We start from the raw sequence: 23815 nt of genomic DNA, 5'->3' as shown, positions 1-23815 counted from the left end.
GTCTAGTGGTGTCTAATGGTATCTAGTGGTGTCTAATGGTGTCTAGTGGTGTCTAATGGTGTCTACTGGTGTCTAGTGGTGTCTAATGGTATCTAGTGGTGTCTAATGGTGTCTACTGGTGTCTAGTGGTGTCTAATGGCATCTAGTGGTGTCTAATGGTGTCATGGTTTAGCGCCTTTAGCTCAAATGTCGGTGGGGTCCGAGTGGTTGGGTTTTAGGGAAAAAACAAACGCAAATAAAAACACAAATGAAAACACAACACTCATAACATAAACACAACCTAAATGCAAACATAAACGCAAAGTGCTCATAGCCTAGCCCGTGGCGTCAAAGCGCACCCTGTCCGAGCGCCGACAGACGCGCCTGATTCAGTTTAGTGAACGATTATAAAACCGCCAGCTTGTTTGCGTTTGTTTTCTTTTGTGTTTGTAGTTGTGTTTCCGTTTGTGTTTTGTATTTACGTTTGCCTGTTGCGTTTGTGTTTGCGTTTTCTTTTGTGTTTGAGTTGTGTTTGCAATTTAGTTTGAGTTTGCGTTTGGTTGAGTTTGTGTTTTCTTTTGTGATGTATTTGTCTTTGCGTTTGTGATTGCGTATGACGTTTGCGTTGGGTTTGTGTTTGTGTTTTTGTTTGCGTTTTTTCCTATGTATTTGTGGGTTTTTTTTTCTTTTGGTACGTTTCAAAAAGATTCACCGTGGCAAATCAAGGGTACAAAATAAAGTTATCCCAATCCCAACATTATAATGCACGACCGCTTATCCAAGCGATAAATAAAATCGATCATAAAATTGTAGTATCGGTTTTCTGGTGTTCTGGTGTTTAGGTGTTCTGATGTTAGGGTGTTCTGGTGTTAGGGTGTTCTGGTGTTAGGGTGTTCTGGTGTTTAGGTGTTCTGGTGTTTAGGTGTTCTGGTGTTAGGGTTTTCTGGTGTTTAGGGTGTTTTAGTGTTTAGGTGTTCCGCTACATACCCAATGAATACAGTTCGCTTGTTGCTGATGTTGCATTTCATTTAACGTTTGTAGACTTAGTTCATTTCATTTAACGTTTGTAGACTTAGTTCATTTAATTTAACGTTTGTAGACTTAGTTCATTTAATTTAACGTTTGTAGACTTAGTTCATTTAATTTAACGTTTGTAGATTAGCTCATTTAATTTAACGTTTGTAGACTTAGTTCATTTAGAGATACATCTATGATTTCCAAACTTAGCAAACAGCAGCTCAGCCAAACTCTGTACTAGTCTAAACCATGCAGCCGACCACTCCATATCCTAACAACATTCATTTATCATTTCTAATGGGGCGGAAATATACAGAGAAATATTAAAGTCTTAGTAATCAAGATTAATAATTTCAGGTTCAAATATTTTAATTAAAACTTTTCAAATCGACTGTTTACGATTTTTTTTCTTCTGTTTTCCATTTTCATGATAATAGCACTAAAAAAATTACAAAAAATTTTGTCCAAATATCTCAAAGTACACATACAGTTCCGTATATCTGTTATTGTATAGTCAGCACGGAGCTAAGTTCCGTATGTCGCCTCAGTGCATTATGTCGGGGATTCGACAATAAAAAAAAAATAGATCGCTTTTCCTTGGGAGTTTTTATGTTATTTTAACCACACAATTAAAACCCTTTACCACACAAATGTAACCCTTTACTTCCCATTTTTAACGTTTATTCTGCGGCTACTGTCGACCTCGATAACTGGACGATACTTCCGGTTTGTTTTATGACGCGCTGCAAACGTCGGCCAAATCTCGCGGGATTTGTCCAATTCAAGAATTGCCTTTAAAAACTGCCAGTCCTACTCTGTAGTCGAATGTTTGGCCATAAATACTTCATCAGTTGATATTTGGCGGGAAACTTGACGGTGGCTTGACTGATATTTGGTGGGATTTCTGTTTACAGTTGGCTGGGGGGGGGGGGGGGGGGGTAAAAGATATGTAAGTAAAATAAATCTAGAACATCGTCAGTTCTATAAACTGGACAAGGCCAAGTAGGAATTGATAAAATCAGAATAGCGCAGTTTATAAGGGCAGGTGGAAATGTACACGTTCAAAAAAAAAAATTGGAAAGATCAAGATGAAAACTGGCAAGCAAAAAATGGCAAGTAAAAAAATGGCAAGTATGACACGACTAAGAGAAAACGAATCCTGTACCATTCGATACGTCAGGCCAGCGATCGATGTAGCTCGCCATCAAATCGTCTCAAGACGGACCATAAAGTCTCTCGTCGATTTCATCGTCACATGCTAGAAATGTATTGTTGCTGAGGCGGCTCATGTAATGTGTGAGCTCTTATCTACTGAGTGAAAGGGGGGGGGCAGGTGGGGGTAGGGGTAGAAGTTCCTGGAGGGGGTGGAGAGTTTCGTGGAGGGGGGCGTTCCATATTAGCTCAACACGGTATCAGACTAAATGTGGGACCAACAGCTGCGCATGCGCCAAGTTGGCTAGGTTAAAAAATTGGGTTCAAGTGTTGGCCATTAGAGCTTATCTCTTGAATATCTAACCACCCAACCATCCAACCACTCATCCAACCACTCATCCAACCACTCATCCAACCACTCATCCAACCACTCATCCAACCACCGAACCACCCAACCATCCAACCACTCATCCAACCACTCATCCAACCATCCAACCACTCATCCAACCATTCAACCACTCATCCAACCACTCATCCAACCATCCAACCACTCATCCACTCATCCAACCACTCATCAAACCATCCAACCACTCATCCAACCACCCTTCCAACCATCCAACCACTCATCCAACCACTCATCCAACCACTCATCCAACCACTCATCCAACCATCCAACCACTCATCCAACCACTCATCCAACCACTCATCCAACCACTCATCCAACCACCCAACTAACTAACCACCCAACCAACCACCCACCCAACCACCCACTCAACCAACCACCCACTCAACCAACCACCAAACTAGCTACCCACCACAAACCAACCACCGAACCAACCACCCAACCAACCACACCACCAACCACATCACCAACCACCATTGAACCTCTCAGCCCATTAAGTGTTCTACGGTTGTATTCATCTCATCACGTGCGTCTTTTAAAAAGCACGCGAGTTTTTTGTGGCTATTTTTAGCAGGCTGGATCAACCACTTTAACATCTTTGATACAAGAGGTGTAAGTTTCCAGATGTTTTCGAGATACGCAAGCTCTCTCTCTGTTCAAGGGATACGCAAGTTCTCTAAATGTTCTCGAGATACGCAAGTTCTCTAAATGTTCTCGAGATACGCAAGTTCTCTAAATGTTCTCGAGATACACAAGTTCTCTAAATGTTCTCGAGATACACAAGTTCTCTAAATGTTCTCGAGATACGCAAGTTCTCTCTCTGTTCTCGAGATACGCAAGTTCTCTCATGTCAGAAGCTTACAGTGGTGACACATCACTTGTGAAACACTATTGGTGATACAAGTTGGCATACACCGATGGAAATACAAATGAGTGGTGACACAAGCAAATGGTGGAACAAATTAAATGGTGACACACCCAAATGGTGGAACAAATTAAATGGTGACACACCCAAATGGTGGAACAAACTAAATGGTGACACACCCAAATGGTGGAACAAATTAAATGGTGACACACCCAAATGGTAAGACATACCATAAAGGTGAGTCTTGTAAATCAAACGTTAAACAGGTCGCAAATATCTGGAGATTAATGCGACACTTGTAAGATTATTTGACTTCGATAATCCTACAGCGGCTAACCTACTTCCATGATTGTAAACAGATAATCCCATCTTGTACGTTTTATAAAGTCGACCTTAACCTTGAAACGACCTTGATGTTGTCACTTGCTCACACCACGACACTTTCAGTCCATTAGCCCGGGGGGTGGGGTGGGGGGGGGCGGACCTAGCTAAATCAATGACCAGTGGGGACCGCAGTAGTTGGGGTGGGGGGAGACACAGCTCGCACCAAATGTAAACACCTCCTCAGTGAGCGGGGGGGGGGGGGGGACACACCTCCTCAGTCCTCACGATCCAGACGACCAGACTTGGCGCGAACTTCGCCCGATGCGGGACACACGTGTGTTAAGTCTTGTGTCATTAGAAGACACGTTGCCATTGGTGCTAATCCCTAAGTGACAATGTAACGTTCATTTTCATTGGTCGATTTCACGGGTGCTGGTAGGGCTTTGGACGTATGTGTGACAAATGACAACCCAGTGAACCCGGTGAACCCTACAGCCACATGAACCCGGTGAACCCTACAGTTACGTGAACCCGGTGAACCCTACAGCCACGTGAGCCCGGTGAACCCTAAAGCCACGTGAACCCGGTGAATCCTACAGCTACGTGAACCCGGTGAACCATACACCCACGTAAACCCGGTGAACCCCGCTGTCTGTGACCGTACAAGACGGGTTCACTCTCCGATCACGTGACAACTATAGCCGGCTAACAACGGGAATTCCCGATGTTTAAATAAAGCCACCTCGGCGACCAGATAATCCAGGATTAGATGGGTCCAGATAATCCTGGATTAGATATGTCCAGCTGCATTAGCTTCGCGCGCTCATTAAAATTTGATTAGCACCAGATCACTGAGACACTGGGCGAGTCTAAAGTTGGGGACTGGTAGGGGCCTATATATTTTGTGTCGTATTTTGTTTTGTGTAATAAATTGATACAACATCATCAACAGACCCACCCAACACTTTACAACATCATCAACAGACCCACCCAACACTTTACAACATCATCAACAGACCACGACCCACCCACCACTTTACAACATCATCAATAGACCCACCCAACACTTTACAACATCATCAACAGACCCACCCAACACTTTACAACACCATCAACAGAACCACCCAACACTTTACAACATCATCAACAGACCACGACCCACCCACCACTTTACAACATCATCAATAGACCCACCCAACACTTTACAACATCATCAACAGACCCACCCAACACTTTACAACACCATCAACAGAACCACCCAACACTTTACAACATCATCAACAGACCCACCTAACACTTTACAACATCATCAACAGAACCACCCAACACTTTACAACATCATCAACAGAACCACCCAACACTTTACAACATCAGCAACAGAACCACCCAACACTTTACAACATCATCAACAGACCCACCTAACACTTTACAACATCAGCAACAGACCCACCCAACACTTTACAACATCATCAACAGAACCACCCAACACTTTACAACATCATCAACAGACCCACTCAACACTTTACAACATCATCAACAGACCCACCCAACACTTTACAACATCATCAACAGAACCACCCAACACTTTACAACATCATCAACAGACCCACCCAACACTTTACAACATCATCAACAGAACCACCCACCACTTTACAACATCATCAACAGACCCACCCACCCAACACTTTACAACATCATCAACAGACCCACCCACCCAACACTTTACAACATCATCAACAGACCCACCCACCACTTTACAACATCATCAACAGACCCACCCAACACTTTACAACATCATCAACAGACCACGACCCACCCAACACTTTACAACATCATCAACAGAACCACCCAACACTTTACAACATCAGCAACAGACCCACCCAACACTTAACAACATCATCAACAGAACCACCCAACACTTTACAACATCATCAACAGAACCACCCAACACTTTACAACATCATCAACAGACCCACCCAACACTTTACAACATCATCAACAGACCCACCCAACACTTTACAACATCATCAACAGAACCACCCAACACTTTACAACATCATCAACAGAACCACCCAACACTTTACAACATCATCAACAGACCCACCCAACACTTTACAACATCATCAACAGACCCACCCAACACTTTACAACATCATCAACAGACCCACCCAACACTTTACAACATCATCAACAGACCCACCCACCACTTTACAACATCATCAACAGAACCACCCAACACTTTACAACATCAGCAACAGACCACGTCCCACACACCACTTTACAACATCATCAACAGAACCACCCAACACTTTACAACATCAGCAACAGACCACGTCCCACACACCACTTTACAACATCATCAACAGACCCACCCAACACTTAACAACATCATCAACAGAACCACCCAACACTTTACAACATCAGCAACAGACCACGTCCCACACACCACTTTACAACATCATCAACAGACCCATCCACCACTTTACAACATCATCAACAGACCCACCCAACACTTTACAACATCATCAACAGACCCACCCAACACTTTACAACATCATCAACAGAACCACCCAACACTTACAACATCATCAACAGACCACGACCCACCCAACACTTTACAACATCACCAACAGACCCACCCAACACTTTACAACACCATCAACAGAACCACCCAACACTTTACAACATCATCAACAGACCCACCCAACACTTTACAACATCATCAACAGACCCACCCAACACAACATCATCAACAGACCCACCCAACACTTTACAACATCATCAACAGACCCACCCACCACTTTACAACACCATCAACAGAACCACCCAACACTTTACAACATCACCAACAGACCCACCCAACACTTTACAACATCATCAACAGACCCACCCACCACTTTACAACACCATCAACAGAACCACCCAACACTTTACAACATCATCAACAGAACCACCCAACACTTTACAACATCATCAACAGAACCACCCAACACTTTACAACATCATCAACAGAACCACCCACCACTTTACAACATCATCAACAGAACCACCCAACACTTTACAACATCATCAACAGAACCACCCACCACTTTACAACATCATCAACAGAACCACCCACCACTTTACAACATCATCAACAGAACCACCCACCACTTTACAACATCATCAACAGAACCACCCAACACTTTACAACATCATCAACAGAACCACCCAACACTTTACAACACCATCAACAGACCACGTCCCATCCACCCACAATACAAACACAATGCAGGGATCTCATTCCAGGCTTCTTTGATTCAAGATTTAATTAAAGACTTTAATTAAAAAATTTAATTACTTACCTTTGTAAGTACTGCGGTTGTCGTGTTTCCAGAACTTCTTGTAACCCATATATCCAATTATCCAGATCCCAAGTAAAAGTATCCATGTAATCCATGTATCCTGTATCCATGAGGTATCCAACTTTAAGGGATGATATCCATCATTGGAGTATCTCTGTGGATAGATGAAGGGGTTTAGTTTATATACGGTTACGTTTATATAGGGGGTTTAATTTATATGGGTGTTCTAGTCAAATGTTGCTTTAGTATATACTGTTTATAAGGAGAGGGGGGTGGGGGAGGTTTGTTACTATTAATAGTTTGTGTCTGGCTTTTCTGTCGTATTTTTCGTTGATTTTTTTTTTACTGACTAAGGGACGAAGAACAAGAACCAGCTAAGGTAGATAAGACAGGCTTGTCGATACAACAGTTGTTCCCCCTGCACGCTCCAGTAAATTACACGGCTAGTCTCCCCTTGCCCGTGGCAGAAAGTTTTTTTTCGGTGATTTCCCTTGTCGTAGTTTTTTTTGTATGTAGGATGTCTTGTGTACTGCTTCAATCATTCAGATGTTTTAAACTGTCGTTGTTTACATCAAACTATTTGTATACTGCTTCAATCATTCAGATGTTTTAAACTGCCGTTGTTTACATCAAACTATTTGTATACTGCTTCAATCATTCAGATGCTTTAAACTGTCGTTGTTTACATCAAACTATTTGTATACTGCTTCAATCATTCAGATGTTTTAAACTGTCGTTGTTTACATCAAACTATTTGTATACTGCTTCAATCATTCAGATGTTTTAAACTGTCGTTGTTTACATCAAACTATTTGTATACTGCTTCAATCATTCAGATGTTTTAAACTGTCGTTGTTTACATCAAACTATTTGTATACTGCTTCAATCATTCAGATGTTTTAAACTGTCGTTGTTTACATCAAACTATTTGTATACTGCTTCAATCATTCAGATGTTTTAAACTGTCGTTGTTTACATCAAACTATTTGTATACTGCTTCAATCATTCAGATGTTTTAAACTGTCGTTGTTTACATCAAACTATTTGTATACTGCTTCAATCATTCAGATGTTTTAAACTGTCGTTGTTTACATCAAACTATTTGTATACTGCTTCAATCATTCAGATGTTTTAAACTGTCATTGTTTACATCAAACTATGTGTGTACTGCTTCAATCATTCACTTTAAAAACTGGGTTTCTTAATGTGGATGGGGCGGGGATGGACGGGGTGGGGGTGTACGAGGCGGGAGTACCAGTTTAAATATTACAATTATACTAAGCGGCAGCCAAGTTGAAAGATTGACTTGGAATTCTGATTGGCTGGTGATGAAAACTATGACATCACCCCCCCCCCCCCAACACCCCCACCACTTCGACACCCTTTACTTCTAACAGTAATCTTTCCTGTTTTCTTTTTTTTTTCGTAATTAATTTGATTGTGAAATTTGTATGTAAATGTCTCCCCCAATTTTAAGTCAAAGTTGCTACTTAATTTAGAATCTTTCAAATTGTGTTTTTATTTCCTCCATATTGAAGACATGTTCTTGACTCATCCAATCACCAATTAATACTTCATTATTTTACTAATTATGTTATTAGAACTCACCAAATGGACTTTTACAGTAGTTACCAATCCAAGGGACGTAACAATGAAATCAAACATCAACCCATGTTCGGCGCGGTCACTTCCCTTGATACCCGCTTCTACTCGCACGGTGAACGTCTCTGGGTCGCCACTTTCGTGAAGCTCCAAAAATACCTGAGGGAAAACAAACTTTTAATGAAAACAATTTAAAAATTAACACACAGCTTTATCTGGTCAGATCAGTGTTTCTTTCAGACTTTTTTCTCCGTGGGGGGCGGGGGAGGCGGACACTGATCAAAATATATATTTTCTATATAAATTATATTTCGTTTTGGGGGGGGGGGGGGGTTGGGGGCGGTAGATGAACTTCGAGGAGGGGGGGAATGCCTGAAAGAAACTCTGGATCAGATCCAGGGACAAATGACCTTGACCTCATAGTACCAATTAGATCTCTGTAGATGTACGTGTACCCTAAAGTTAACTTACTTCGCCTTTAATATCCTGATGAAAAAAAATGATTTAATATATTTAAATATATTTAATATATGCAGTAGCCACTAGATTATGTTTAAATTAAGTTCATGAATCAGACCTTCTGATGGGGACAGGGTTAAGACTTGTCTGGTTTAGGTGATGAAAGGAATTCGGCTCTTGATCGTATCGGGCCTATTATTTTTCATTTTATATTTTTAAAAAATGAACCCTACCCATTTCCACATACACAAACAGCCCCTCACCCACCCTTAAAATGTCAACACCCCCCCCCCCCCCCCCCCCCCCCCCCGTCATCTCAATTAAAGTAAAACATTCGCCTTCTCCCGGCTCATAAAATACGAGGCTAGTTCTAACTAGAGAATATGCGGATGCGAAAAGATTAAAAAACGAGATCTATGTCTGTACTTCTGATGAAATCTGTTCGTGTATGGTGAAATATGTGAGCCTGACTCTACTTCCTCTACCCCTGGTTTTTTTTTTTCGAAAACACATTTTCACGCGCTTGTGTAATTTTAAATGGGAGATGATCTCAGTCAAAGTAAGGTCCCCCACCTTCACCCCACGCAAAACTTCACCCCCTCCCACCTCCACACACCCCCAACTTAACCCCCCCCCCCCACCTTCACCCCACCCCCACCTTCACCCTCCCCCCCCCCAAACCCAGCCACCACCTTCACCCCACCCCCACCCCCATCCTCATCTCTTCCTGCCGCCCACCACATTTCGCCTGAAGATATCTTCACCTTTACTTTGAGCTGATTAATTAACATAATTATCACGTGACAATCACAGAGGTCACGGGTTAAAGGTTAGAGTCGATTCAAATCTTTAAATCATTGATCCAAAAATGAATATTTGGACATCCAATATAACAAGATGACATTTGAACATATATATATATATATATATATATATATATATATATATATATATATATATATATATATATATATATATATATATATATATATATATATATATATATATATATATATATATATATATATATATATATATATATATATATATATATATATATATATATATATAATAGAAAAAAATTCTTATTGACATCCAATATAACAAGATGACATGGGTTATGTGCCACTGTATTTAAATTGGTGTAAGAAATGCGTATAGTAAAAAACTCGATTTGATCAGCCTTGTGTAATTTTTTTAAAGTGCTCGTACTAAAATCTAAATTGATGATCAGAAAACTCAATATTGATCATTTTCAAACTAAATTTTCATTTAGTTTATGCTTGTGTTTTTGTGCGTGTTTGCGTTGTGTTTGCAAATGTGTTTGCGTTTGTGTTTTAGTTTTGGTTGGTTGTGGTTAGGGTTAGGGTTAAGTTTAGAGTTAGAGCTAGGTTTATGGTTATGTGTTGTTTTTTTTAGACGTCAATATTTTGCCATAAAAACGTTTAGTTGGAAAAATAATACATTTTCTAAATCCGGGTGGGTACATGCAGCTTAATAAACACATAAGTCACTGTCCTTTACAGGTAGGTTTTCACAAATGCCAGTGCAGGGCCTGGCCGGGACGGCTAGTGCAATTATAAAAATTAGGTCAACAAATACATTTTCATGACTTAAACTGACTTCTATTTTTTCAATATCGATCGTATATTGTCTGACATAAAACACTTTGACAACAAAACCCCCACAACTATACAACCCCACCACTATACGACCCCACCACTATACAACCCCACCACTATACAACCCCACCACTATACGACCCCACCACTATACGACCCCACCACTATACAACCCCACCACTATACGACCCCACCACTATACGACCCCACCACTGTATGACCCCACTAGTATATGACCCCACCACTATACGACCCCACCACTATACGACCCCACCACTATACGACCCCACCACTATACGACCCCACCACTATACGACCCCACCACTATACGACCCCACCACTATACAACCCCACCACTGTATGACCCCACTAGTATATGACCCCACCACTGTACGACCCCATCACTGTACGACCCCACCACTGTACGACCCCACCACTGTATGACCCCACTAGTATATGACCCCACCACTGTACGACCCCATCACTGTACGACCCCACCACTGTACGACCCCACCACTAAATGACCCCACCACACCACATGTCCACACAACCACACCACCACATGTCCACACAACCACACCACCACATGTCCACACAACCATACCACCACATGTCCACACAACCACACCAACACATGTCCACACAACCACACCACCACATGTCCACACAACCACACCACATGTCCACACAACCACACCGCCACATGTCCACACAACCACCACACCACATGCCCACACCTCCACACCACCACATGTCCACACAACCACACACCACCTCATCCCATGTCAACCCGCCCGCAACCCCACAGGTCACAGCGACCCAAAGGTCAACACGACCTGGCCATTTGCATATCACGCACCAACTCCACATAACTTAAGACGTCCTTCTCTCCCCTCCCCCTACGATATAAACAAACTGTTCTGCCCTGTGTTCGTGTCGCGCAGTTTAGAACCCTGAACCCTGACATGAGGGATGACAAGATAGAACCCTGAACCCTGACATGAGAGATGACAAGAAACCAAATGTCATCCAGAGATTGTTGATGAAAAATGTGGCGCTACAGTTTTACTTGGTCCATTTTTTTTTTATTCTAAGGGGAAATCTAGCTATACGTACGCGGCAATCTAGCTATACGTACGCGGCAATCTAGCTATACGTACGCGGCAATCTAGCTATACGTACGCGGCAATCTAGCTATACGTACGCGGCAATCTAGCTATCAATAAACTTTAAAGAGTTGTAAATCTTATATCAAACGTTCACAAAGAGAGGTAAATCTTATATCAAACGTTCACAAAGAAAGGTAAATCTTATATCAAACGTTAACAAAGAGAGGTAAATCTTATATCAAACGTTCACAAAGAGAGGTAAATCTGACATCAAACGTTCAAAAAGAGAGGTAAATCTGACATCAAACGTTCACAAAGAGAGGTAAATCTTATATCAAACGTTCACAAAGAGAGGTAAATCTTATATCAAACGTTCACAAAGAGAGGTAAATCTTATATCAAACGTTCACAAAGAGAGGTAAATCTTATATCAAACGTTCACAAAGAGAGGTAAATCTTATATCAAACGTTCACAAAGAGAGGTAAATCTTATATCAAACGTTCACAAAGAGAGGTAAATCTTATATCAAACGTTCACAAAGAGAGGTAAATCTTATATCAAACGTTCACAAAGAGAGGTAAATCTGACATCAAACGTTCACAAAGAGAGGTAAATCTGACATCAAACGTTCACAAAGAGAGGTAAATCTTATATCAAACGTTCACAAAGAGAGGTAAATCTTATATCAAACGTTCACAAAGAGAGGTAAATCTTATATCAAACGTTCACAAAGAGAGGTAAATCTGACATCAAACGTTCACAAAGAGAGGTAAATCTGACATCAAACGTTCACAAAGAGAGGTAAATCTGACATCAAACGTTCACAAAGAGAGGTAAATCTTATATCAAACGTTCACAAAGAGAGGTAAATCTTATATCAAACGTTCACAAAGAGAGGTAAATCTGACATCAAACGTTCCCAAAGAGAGGTAAATCTGAGCACACAGTCAACATGAGGCGAAGCGCTATCAGATCAATCAGAACAAAATGAAAAGTTGTATTGGTCTGACTATCGAAGCTTTATTTAATCTTCGATTGGACAATATTGATCGATTTCCAATACGTATTGCCGATTGACGCACACACACACACACACTTCTAATGATAAGGGTGGTTAAAATGCACTTTAAATGAGTGCGAAAAGATTTCTTACACTAGTTAAGTGCAGTTGAAGCTGCTACGACCATAATAACAAAAGATTAGCTGGCCCTAAAGTACAACTTAATTACTCGAGAAAGTTACATTGCTTACATATATACCGACATTGCTTACAGATGTAACGACACAAGAAAGCGAAATAGTTTACAGATGTAACTACTTTGCATACAGATGTAGTGAATCCTATAGATAGACAATGAAAATGTAATGTGTTCTATGTGGCCGTATAAGACAACACATCAACAGAAGACGAGGCAGGCGAAGAAATAAAAACGTGTCCGACTCTCCACGCCTTGAAGTAACATGGCTTTTTAAGTCGAGACATTTTGCTGTGACTTTTTTTTTTTGGAATGTTTAACGAAGTTTTAGCAGAATCTCAATCATTCAACGTTTGATTTAAAATCTACTTACAAGATAATTTTAAATGACTTAATTGGACATGGGACTATTTTTTTAATGTGTTGTAACTATATGGGTGAGTGGGGTTGTGGGTGGGGGGAGGGGGGGTTGCTGTAGGTACAATGAGAGCGGGTTTATCGCTGCATGTTGACCTTAGGTTTGGTGAGGAGAGGGGAGGGGGACGTTGGTTTGACCAGGGGAGGTAATAGGTTGTCGAACTATTGACGCAAGGGCGGTAATCTGTTTGTTGACAACTGTTTGCCCTCAACGTCTACAAACACGCCAGCGAGTCGTTAAAAATTTTCGATTTTCATAACTCCGTTAACTAGTCTAGTCTGGCCTTCTGGGCTACCTGCACACCCCCACCCCCATCCCCCTATAATTACAGAGCCTTAAAGTGTTCGTATGTGCCCTACCCCAGCCTTTACCCCGCCCCCGCCTGTACCCTACCACCCCCTCCTCTGCCCTACCACTCCCGCCCCATACCCTACCACCCCCGCCCCATACCCTACCACCCCGCCCCATACCCTACCACCCCCGCCTGTACCCTACCACCCCCGCCTGTACCCTACCACCCCTGCCCCATACCCTACCACCCCTGCCCCATACCCTACCACCCCCGCCTGTACCCTACCACCCCCGCCTGTACCCTACCACCCCCGCCTGTACCCTACCACCCCCCGCCCCATACCCTACCACCCCCGCCTGTACCCTACCACCCCCGCCCCATACCCTACCACCCCGGCATGTGTACGACGAAGCCTCCCCCGAGTCGACCAACCTCAGCAGATCCTTTTCACAGTACCCCCCCCCCGCCACACCATCACCACACCATCACCACACCATCACCACACCATCACCACACCACCACCACACCATCATCACACCATCACCACACCATCACCACACCATCACCACACCATCACCACACCATCACCACACCATCACCACACCATCACCACACCACCACCACACCATCATCACACCATCACCACACCATCACCACACCATCACCACACCATCACCACACCATCACCACACCATCACCACACCACCACCACACCATCATCACACCATCACCACACCATCACCACACCACCACCACACCACCACCACACCATCACCACACCATCACCACACCATCACCACAACATCACCACACCATCACCACACCATCACCACACTATCACCACACCATCACCACACCATCACCACACCATCACCACACCACACCATCACCACACCATCTCCACACCACACCATCACCACACCATCACCACACCACCCAGCCGCCTAACACTAGGTCGCCTGTACCAAATCTCTGGTTGACATGACAAGTGGCCAGCACACAGCACTGACCATCTTCTGGTGTCATACTAAATGTCAGGGTTTAGTGTGTCAGGGTTTGGTGTGTCAGGGTTTGGTGTGTCAGGGTTTGGTGTGTCAGGGTTTGGTGTGTCAGGGTTTGGGGTGTCAGGGTTTGGTGTGTCAGGGTTTAGTGTGTCAGGGTTTGGTGTGTCAGGGTTTGGGGTGTCAGGGTTTGGTGTGTCAGGGTTTGGTGTGTCAGGGTTTGGTGTGTCAGGGTTTGGTGTGTCAGGGTTTGGGGTGTCAGGGTTTGGGGTGTCAGGGTAATTCGTAGAAAAAATGATACAATTAAAGTTACATGTGTATTTGCATAGAATTTACTTAAACTGTTACGTAATACGTATTCAGAAAGAACAAAAAAACCTAATATAAATTATATTAATTTCGATATTTAGGTAGGTGTGAATAAGTCGTATTATTATGGTTAACTTTAGAACGCACGTTAAAAAATAACAGCCGACACGGTACATCGGCTGACATTGACACAAATACCGGGTGGACAGACAACTGAGGAAAGGCCAACGTCATCCAGATTAAACACAATGATTGAAATAGAGGACGGCTAATCCAGATTAAACACAATGATTGAAATAGAGGACGGCTAATCCAGATTAAACACAATGATTGAAATAGAGGACGGCTAATCCAGATTAAACACAATGATTGAAATAGAGGACGGCTAATCCAGATTAAACGCAATGATTGAAATAGAGGACGGCTAATCCAGATTAAATACAAAGATTGACATAGAGGACGGCTAATCCAGATTAAACACCAGCTATTCAGATATTTTTACTTGTTGGGAACAGGGCTGGAAGATTATTCGAGAAAATTCTAACGCATTTCAAGTTTATAAATAGATTAAATTTAAAAAAAAAAACATGTAGGCCTACTGACGCGAATGATTTTAGAATTATCAACAACTAAATAATTTTGCTCAATTTTTTTACTTTTTTTCTGCGACTTTTTTCTATGACTTTTTTTTAGCGCTCACCGTGAAGGTTAGGGTTTGGTTTAGTTGTTTTTTAAATCTGTTTGTGTTTATTGTAAACAACTTGATGTTGGAATGTTTAACAAAGTTTTAGAATCTCAATCATTCAACGTTTCAGTTACAATCTACTTACAAGATAATTTTAAATGACTTCATGGACGATTTCTATTTTTTTTGTCGTCATACGAGCTACCCTAGCCAGACACAATTTAGCCCAACACTAAAGTCATACTGTGCCAGGCTTAGGTTGTACACTTCACTTTAGTAGGTACAAATGTCAATGGGTACCAATGTCAGTTGGTATATCTAACACATTGGCCACAATCATGGTATATCTAACACAAGTGTCACAATCATGGTATATCTAATACATGGACTACAATCATGGCATATCTAACACAAGTGTCACAATCATGGTATATCTAATACATGGACTACAATCATGGTATATCTAACACAAGTGTCACAATCATGGTATATCTAATACATGGACCACAATCATGGTATATCTAACACAAGTGTCACAATCATGGTATATCTAATACATGGACTACAATCATGGTATATCTAACACACGTGTCACAATCATGGTATATCTAACACAAGTGTCACAATCATGGTATATCTAATACATGGACTACAATCATGGTATATCTAACACAAGTGTCACAATCATGGTATATCTAATACATGGACTACAATCATGGTATATCTAACACAAGTGTCACAATCATGGTATATCTAACACACGTGTCACAATCATGGTATATCTAACACAAGTGTCACAATCATGGTATATCTAATACATGGACTACAATCATGGTATATCTAACACAAGTGTCACAATCATGGTATATCTAATACATGGACTACAATCATGGTATATCTAACACAAGTGTCACAATCATGGTATATCTAACACACGTTTCACAATCATGGTATATCTAACACAAGTGTCACAATCATGGTATATCTAATACATGGACTACAATCATGGTATATCTAACACAAGTGTCACAATCATGGTATATCTAATACATGGACTACAATCATGGTATATCTAACACAAGTGTCACAATAATGGTATATCTAATACATGGACCACAATCATGGTATATCTAACATCAGGGCCAGAAATTACAATCATGGTATACCTAACGCAAGTGCCACAATCCTAATTAAATTAATTAGGTTTGTGTTGGGGGGGGGGGGTATACGAAAGTTAGGTGGCCAAAATTATTCCCATCCAGAAACTCCCAGCCTTTCGCCAATATTCTATTCAAAACATTAAACTTATGAGCATAATTTTTGTCAACGTTAGTCCTATCATCTGGTCAATGTTTGTCTCACCATCGTGTCACCATCTGGTTAATGTTTGTCTCACCATTGTGTCACCATCTGATGTTTGTCTCACCATTGTGTCACTATCTGATAAATGTTTGTGTCACCATCTGATCAATGTTTGTATCACCATTATGTCACCATCTGATCAATGTTTGTCTCACCATCGTGTCACCATCTGGTTAATGTTTGTCTCACCATTGTGTCACCATCTGATGTTTGTCTCACCATTGTGTCACTATCTGATAAATGTTTGTGTCACCATCTGATCAATGTTTGTATCACCATTATGTCACCATCTGATCAATGTTTGTATCACCATCGTGTCACCATATGGTCAATGTCCCCATCTGTAGGCCTTACCACCTCCCCTCCCACCCCCCACCATCCACTGTACCAACAAACACCTCCCCTCCCACCCCCCACCATCCACTGTACCTACAAACACCTCCCTTATTTGCACACATTGTTTCTATTTCTGTACTGGCATCGACTGTGTACAACAATACATTCAATGATTGTGGGATTGATATACCGTGTGATTGTGTGATTGTAGAAATTATATGGGGCTATTAAAAACTAAATTGATCTAACCAATGATTGTATGATTGTGTGATTGTAGAAATTATATGGGGTTATTAAAAACTAAATGGATCTAATCAATGATTGCATGATTGTGTGATTGTAGAAATTGTATGGGTCAATTGAAAACTAAATGCATCCAACCAATGATTGTGTGATTGTGTGATTGTATAGATTGTATGGGGCTAATGAAATCTAAATGGATCGAATCAAACAACGATCAATCACGCGGTTTTATTAACCGTTAATCCGACGAGTGACTTTTAACAGGTGACTTAACGGATGACTTATAACAGGTGACTTAACGGATGACTTAACGGATGACTGTAAAGAATGACTTAACGGATGACTTAACGGATGATTGTAAAGAATGACTTAACGGATGACTTAACGGATGACTTAACGGATGACTGTAAAGAATGACTGAGCAACTCACTGGCAGATCGTGTAGGATATCCACATTTATCATGACGTCAGAGCTTGGGATGATCACATCCTTCTCAAAGACGGTGAAACCTATGACGTCATGATCAGTGCTGCCAAACTCACCACGACCCAACGGCCAGTGGGTTGAGTTCAAACCTTCAGGGTGTGACATCTTCCTTGTGTCACCACCGCCAGGGTGAGACATGTGCCTTGTGTCACCACCCCCAGGGTGAGACATCTGTCTTGTGTCACCACCACCAGGGTGAGACATCTGCCTTGTGTCACCACCCCCAGGGTGAGACATCTGTCTTGTGTCACCACCGCCAGGGTGAGACATGTGCCTTGTGTCACCATCTCGGCCTGCCACAAATAAACAAACGCCATCTGAAGCAGCTAATCCTGTGGTCATGTGACTCCCGTCAAAAGAAACACAACTGATGAAACTTTGCACCAACAAACACAAACTTAACGTCCACATGGTCAAAAGATTGTCTTCACAAACTTCCAGAAATAAAATCAATTCACGGGGCTGTAGATTCCTTCAAGCACGTCATTGTGAAACTCCGACATGCTTTAGAAAACTCGAGGCAAAACAGACAAGCCACAGGTTCCTCCTGTGTGTAGTGTGTACCAGCCTACCATCCCCCTACAGCACGGGACCGCCTTCACTGTCACAAACTTCTTTTCAAATTCTCAAACTTATTTCTCGTCTGCGGCTGGTCTCGGCACATATCACAGCCCGTCACCCGTCCCCCACTTTCCCCCGCCGGCCCGACCCACCCACCAACACACACACACACACGCACTGTCCCCCACCGCACCCACACACACACACGCAGTGCTAACTGGGCTAGGTAACTGAATCTGGCGTGCCTGTTAGGTCGTGTCGTAGCCAGGACAGTAACACAGTTGTGCCCTAATGGTGTCTGTTTTACTTAGCGTGTAAACTTTCGGCCGCCTTCACCACTTGTTGTTTACGTAAGTTCAACTTTTTAGCCTCGTTTTGACTTTTCTTCCAACTTTGTTTCATCTTTTGTAAATTCTATTATGTATTCATTAACAGAAATTAAAAATAGATTGTAATGTTGCTGTAGGAATTGTGAAATTCATTAACTGTGGCTAATTAATATGCCTACAGCTCGATCTAAGTCAAGTTTGTTGAATGTGGGATGGGTGGGACATGTGACTTTATGGAAGCTTGTTGTCGTGTGGAGAGGCCAAGATACCATAGAGCTCTTGGCAATTCAACGATTTCACTAGATCTAATTCTAGGCAAATTCTATTCAATTATTTCACAAGATCTAGCATCTAGGCAAATTCTATTCAATTATTTCACAAGATCTAGCATCTAGGAAAATTGTATTCAATTATTTGACAAGATCTAGGATCTAGGCAAATTATATTCAATAATTTCACAATATCTACCATCTTGGCGAATCTATTCAACGATGTCACAGGACTTAGCATTTCACATAATGCTAAAAACAATTATGGGCCTGCACAATTTTTACTTTGTGTAGTTGGTGTGTGTGGGGGGGGGGGGGGGTGATAGTAAACTGGTCTCGATGTTTACACAACCATTACGTCGTGTGATCACTCTAGAACAGTCTAGAACAACGCTGGTATCTCATAGACGTAGCACTAGTCAGGTCCGTTAGTTGTTGTAAAGTGTAGGGGTGGTGAGTGGTACAACAGTGAGTGGTAGCAACAAACTACAACAAGAAACCTACAACAATAACAAAACTACAACAAACCTTCAACAAAGCTACAAACAGAATATAAACAAGAAGTTTTTATTTGGGCTTTAGTTCGACCCACCATTCAAGTCAACTCGTTTAGATTTGGTCACCCAGTGTTCTATACTTGGTCTGTACACCTACTTGTATACTTGGCTCTAAACATAAGTCACGTGCCAATGTTACATACTTGGCTGAATAATTCTTTCACTGTTTAACACTTGGCTCTATACTTCCTTACTTGGTCTATATTTGACTCTATATGTCTGCCAGTGTTACATACTTTGTCTATACTTCTGTCAATGTTTCATGCTTGTACATCCATCGTCTAGTGTTACCCCTCCCCGTCTTGTATGGCTCCTACCCCGTCTTGTGTGGCTCCTCCCCCGTCTTGTGATGCCCCTCCCCCGTCTTGTGATGCCCCTCCCCCGTCTTGTGATGCCCCCTCCCCCGTCATGTGATGCCCCCCCCCCGTCTCGTGATGCCCCTCCCCCGTCTTGTGTGGCTCCTCCCCCGTCTTGTGATGCCCCTCCCCCGTCTTGTGTGGCTCCTCCCCCGTCTTGTGATGCTCCTACCCAGTCTTGTGATGCCCCCCCGTCTCGTGATGTCCCTCCCCCGTCTTGTGATGCCCCTCCCCCGTCTTGTGTGGCTCCTCCCCCGTCTCGTGATGCCCCTGCCCCGTCTCGTGATGCCCCTACCCCGTCTTGTTTGCCCCTCCTCGAGCAGTTGCCCCTCCCCTATCTACGCCACTGCCCACGTTCCCCAGAACAGACAGACAGACAGACTGTAGACTGGAATGTGCTTGAGTTATTACAGAAGTCACTGTCTGGTTAAACAGAGCCGTATCAATAACCAAGGGAAGTAATTCTACACCAACAAGGGAAGTAATTCTGCACCGACACGTGACATGAGCAACGTTTAAGTTTCACAATGTGTGCCCTATGCCAAACGTCCCAGCCACACAAGCTATGCTTGAGTTACAGGGTGCATACCTTACGTTAGCTTCTGACAGGGCTGTACCTATAGCACAGCCTAGCCCATGCCTCTTGGTTGCAAGAGACCACGCCCAATTTCTGCCCGAGACCACGCCTATCGTCTATCAGAGACCATGCCGGATTTCTGCTAGAGACCACGCCTATTGTCTCTCATAGACCACGCCTATTGTCTGTCATAGACCACGCCCATCGTCTGCTAGAGACCACGCCTTCTTGTCATAAAGGCAAGCTGGCAACATCCCAGCCAATCAAATATCGAGTGTAGACAAGTGGGGCGTGACGTTTCCGCTGTTTTACTTGTTGAAATCCCCACCTGACTGGGGCACACCCCCCCCCCCCCCACACACACACAAACACCACAAAAAAAAGTTTGAAATCTCCCTAAACAAACAGGGCAAATGAACTGGGTAAACAGGCATAGGTTAGGGTTACAACACAAACAAGACAATTCAACATGTCCAATGGTTTTTGTATTCAACCAATCTTTGTGTTTGTGTAAGGTGTGGCGATGACCCGCGGGTAGGGGGGGGGGGGAGGAGGGGGGGGGGAGGGGCGCAATCGATCTTTACAGAGGATGAGTTAAGTGATGTAAGTATTATAAGCTTTGTTTAAATTTTCACCCTCCCCCTCCCTCTTTAAATAAAACCATAGGTCCATGGTTTCATACCCCCCCCCCCCCAGCAAATAAAACCATAAGTCCATGGTTTCATACCCCCCCCCCCAGCAAATAAAACCATAGGTCCATGGTTTCATACCCCCCCCCCCCCCCCCCAGCAAATAAAACCATAGGTCCATGGTTTCATACCCCCCCCCCCAGCAAATAAAACCATAGGTCCATGGTTTCATACCCCCCCCCCCCAGCAAATAACACCATCAGCTGCATATAGCGGCTATTTCTGTTGTTTCATCTCGGTGGAGCTTAGACAACATTGACACAGTGGAGTATAGACAACATTGACACAGTGGAGTATAGACAACATTGACACAGTGGAGTATAGACAACATTGACACAGTGGAGCATAGACAACATTGACACAGTGGAGCATAGACAACATTGACACAGTGGAGTATAGACAACATTGACACAGTGGAGCATAGACAACATTGACACAGTGGAGTATAGACAACATTGACACAGTGGAGTATAGACAATATCCACTTGGTGGAGCATAGACAACATCCACTTGGTGGAGCATAGACAACATTGACACAGTGGAGCATAGACAACATTGACACAGTGGAGTATAGACAACATTGACACAGTGGAGCATAGACAACATTGACACAGTGGAGTATAGACAACATTGACACAGTGGAGTATAGACAACATTGACACAATGGAGCATAGACAACATTGACACAGTGGAGTATAGACAACATCCACACGGTGGAGCATAGACAACATCCACACGGTGGAGTATAGACAACATCCACTTGGTGGAGCATAGACAACATTGACACAGTGGAGCATAGACAACATTGACACAGTGGAGTATAGACAACATTGACACAGTGGAATATAGACAACATTGACACAGTGGAGCATAGACAACATTGACACAGTGGAGTATAGACAAAATCCACTTGGTGGAGCATAGACAACATTGACACAGTGGAGCATAGACAACATTGACACAGTGGAGCATAGTCAACATTGACACAGTGGAGCATAGACAACATTGACACAGTGGAGCATAGACAAAAACCACTTGGTGGAGCATAGACAACATTGACACAGAGGAGTATAGACAACATTGATACAGTAGAGCATAGACAACATTGACACAGTGGAGTATAGACAACATCCACTTAGTGGAGCATAGACAACATCCACACAGTGGAGCATAGACAACATTGATACAGTGGAGTATAGACAATATCCACTTGGTGGAGCATAGACAACATTGACACAGTGGAGTATAGACAACATTGATACAGTAGAGCATAGACAACATTGACACAGTGGAGCATAGACAAAATCCACTTGGTGGAGCATAGACAACATTGACACAGTGGAGTATAGAAAACATTGATACAGTGGAGCATAGACAACATTGACACAGTGGAGCATAGACAACATGGACACAGTGGAGCATAGACAACATTGACACAGTGGAGTATAGACAACATCCACACGGTGGAGTATAGACAACATCCACACAGTGGAGCATAGACAACATTGACACAGTGGAGCATAGACAACATTGACACAGTGGAGTATAGACAACATTGACACAGTGGAGTATAGACAAAATCCACTCGGTGGAGCATAGACAACATCCACACAGTGGGGTATAGACAAAATCCACTCGGTGGAGCATAGACAACATTGACACAGTGGAGCATAGACAACATGGACACAGTGGAGCATAGACAACATTGATACAGTGGAGTATAGACAACATTGACACAGTGGAGCATAGACAACATTGACACAGTGGAGCATAGACAAAATCCACTTTGTGGAGCATAGACAACATTGACACAGTGGAGCATAGACAACATTGACACAGTGGAGCATAGACAACATGGACACAGTGGAGCATAGACAACATTGACACAGTGGAGTATAGACAACATTGACACAGTGGAGTATAGACAACATCCACACGGTGGAGTATAGACAACATCCACACGGTGGAGTATAGACAACATCCACTTAGTGGAGCATAGACAACATTGACACAGTGGAGCATAGACAACATTGACACAGTGGAGCATAGACAAAATCCACTTGGTGGAGCATAGACAACATTGACACAGTTGAGTATAGACAACATTGATACAGTAGAGCATAGGCAACATTGACACAGTGGAGTATAGACAACATCCACTTAGTGGAGCATAGACAACATTGACACAGTGGAGTATAGACAACATTTACACAGTGGAGTATAGACAATATCCACTTGGTGGAGCATAGACAACATTGACACAGTGGAGTA

At 42.6% G+C, this 23815-nt stretch overlaps 2 protein-coding genes across 4 annotated transcripts in view; one reads left to right on the top strand and one right to left on the bottom strand.

The window, feature by feature from the left end:
- The window catches only part of LOC131954800 (uncharacterized), a 153155-nt gene extending 134306 nt beyond the window's left edge, over positions 1-18849 (bottom strand). Inside the window, exons 1-3 of the mRNA XM_059318588.1 lie at positions 18150-18849; positions 8693-8845; positions 7085-7238 (exon numbers count right to left, since the gene is read on the bottom strand). Of these exons, the coding sequence (XP_059174571.1) occupies positions 7085-7238; positions 8693-8845; positions 18150-18617 (775 nt within the window). The 5' untranslated portion in view covers positions 18618-18849. The remainder of the gene's footprint in view (positions 1-7084; positions 7239-8692; positions 8846-18149) is intronic.
- The window catches only part of LOC131954803 (uncharacterized), a 94541-nt gene that overhangs the window by 5981 nt on the left and 64745 nt on the right, over positions 1-23815 (top strand). Inside the window, exon 1 of one of the 3 annotated variants that reach the window (XM_059318595.1) lies at positions 19025-19117. The exons of the other annotated variants lie outside the window; for them this stretch is intronic. The gene's annotated coding sequence lies outside the window, so the exon portion shown is untranslated. Of the gene's footprint in view, positions 1-19024; positions 19118-23815 lie in introns of those variants that run through there. 3 annotated transcript variants of the gene reach the window in all.

Source organism: Physella acuta, unplaced genomic scaffold (assembly GCF_028476545.2).
Source record: "Physella acuta isolate Inbredline_101_S28 unplaced genomic scaffold, ASM2847654v3 ptg001030l, whole genome shotgun sequence".
NCBI classification, from domain to species: domain Eukaryota; kingdom Metazoa; phylum Mollusca; class Gastropoda; family Physidae; genus Physella; species Physella acuta.
This window is presented reverse-complemented; position numbering and strand designations above follow the sequence as displayed.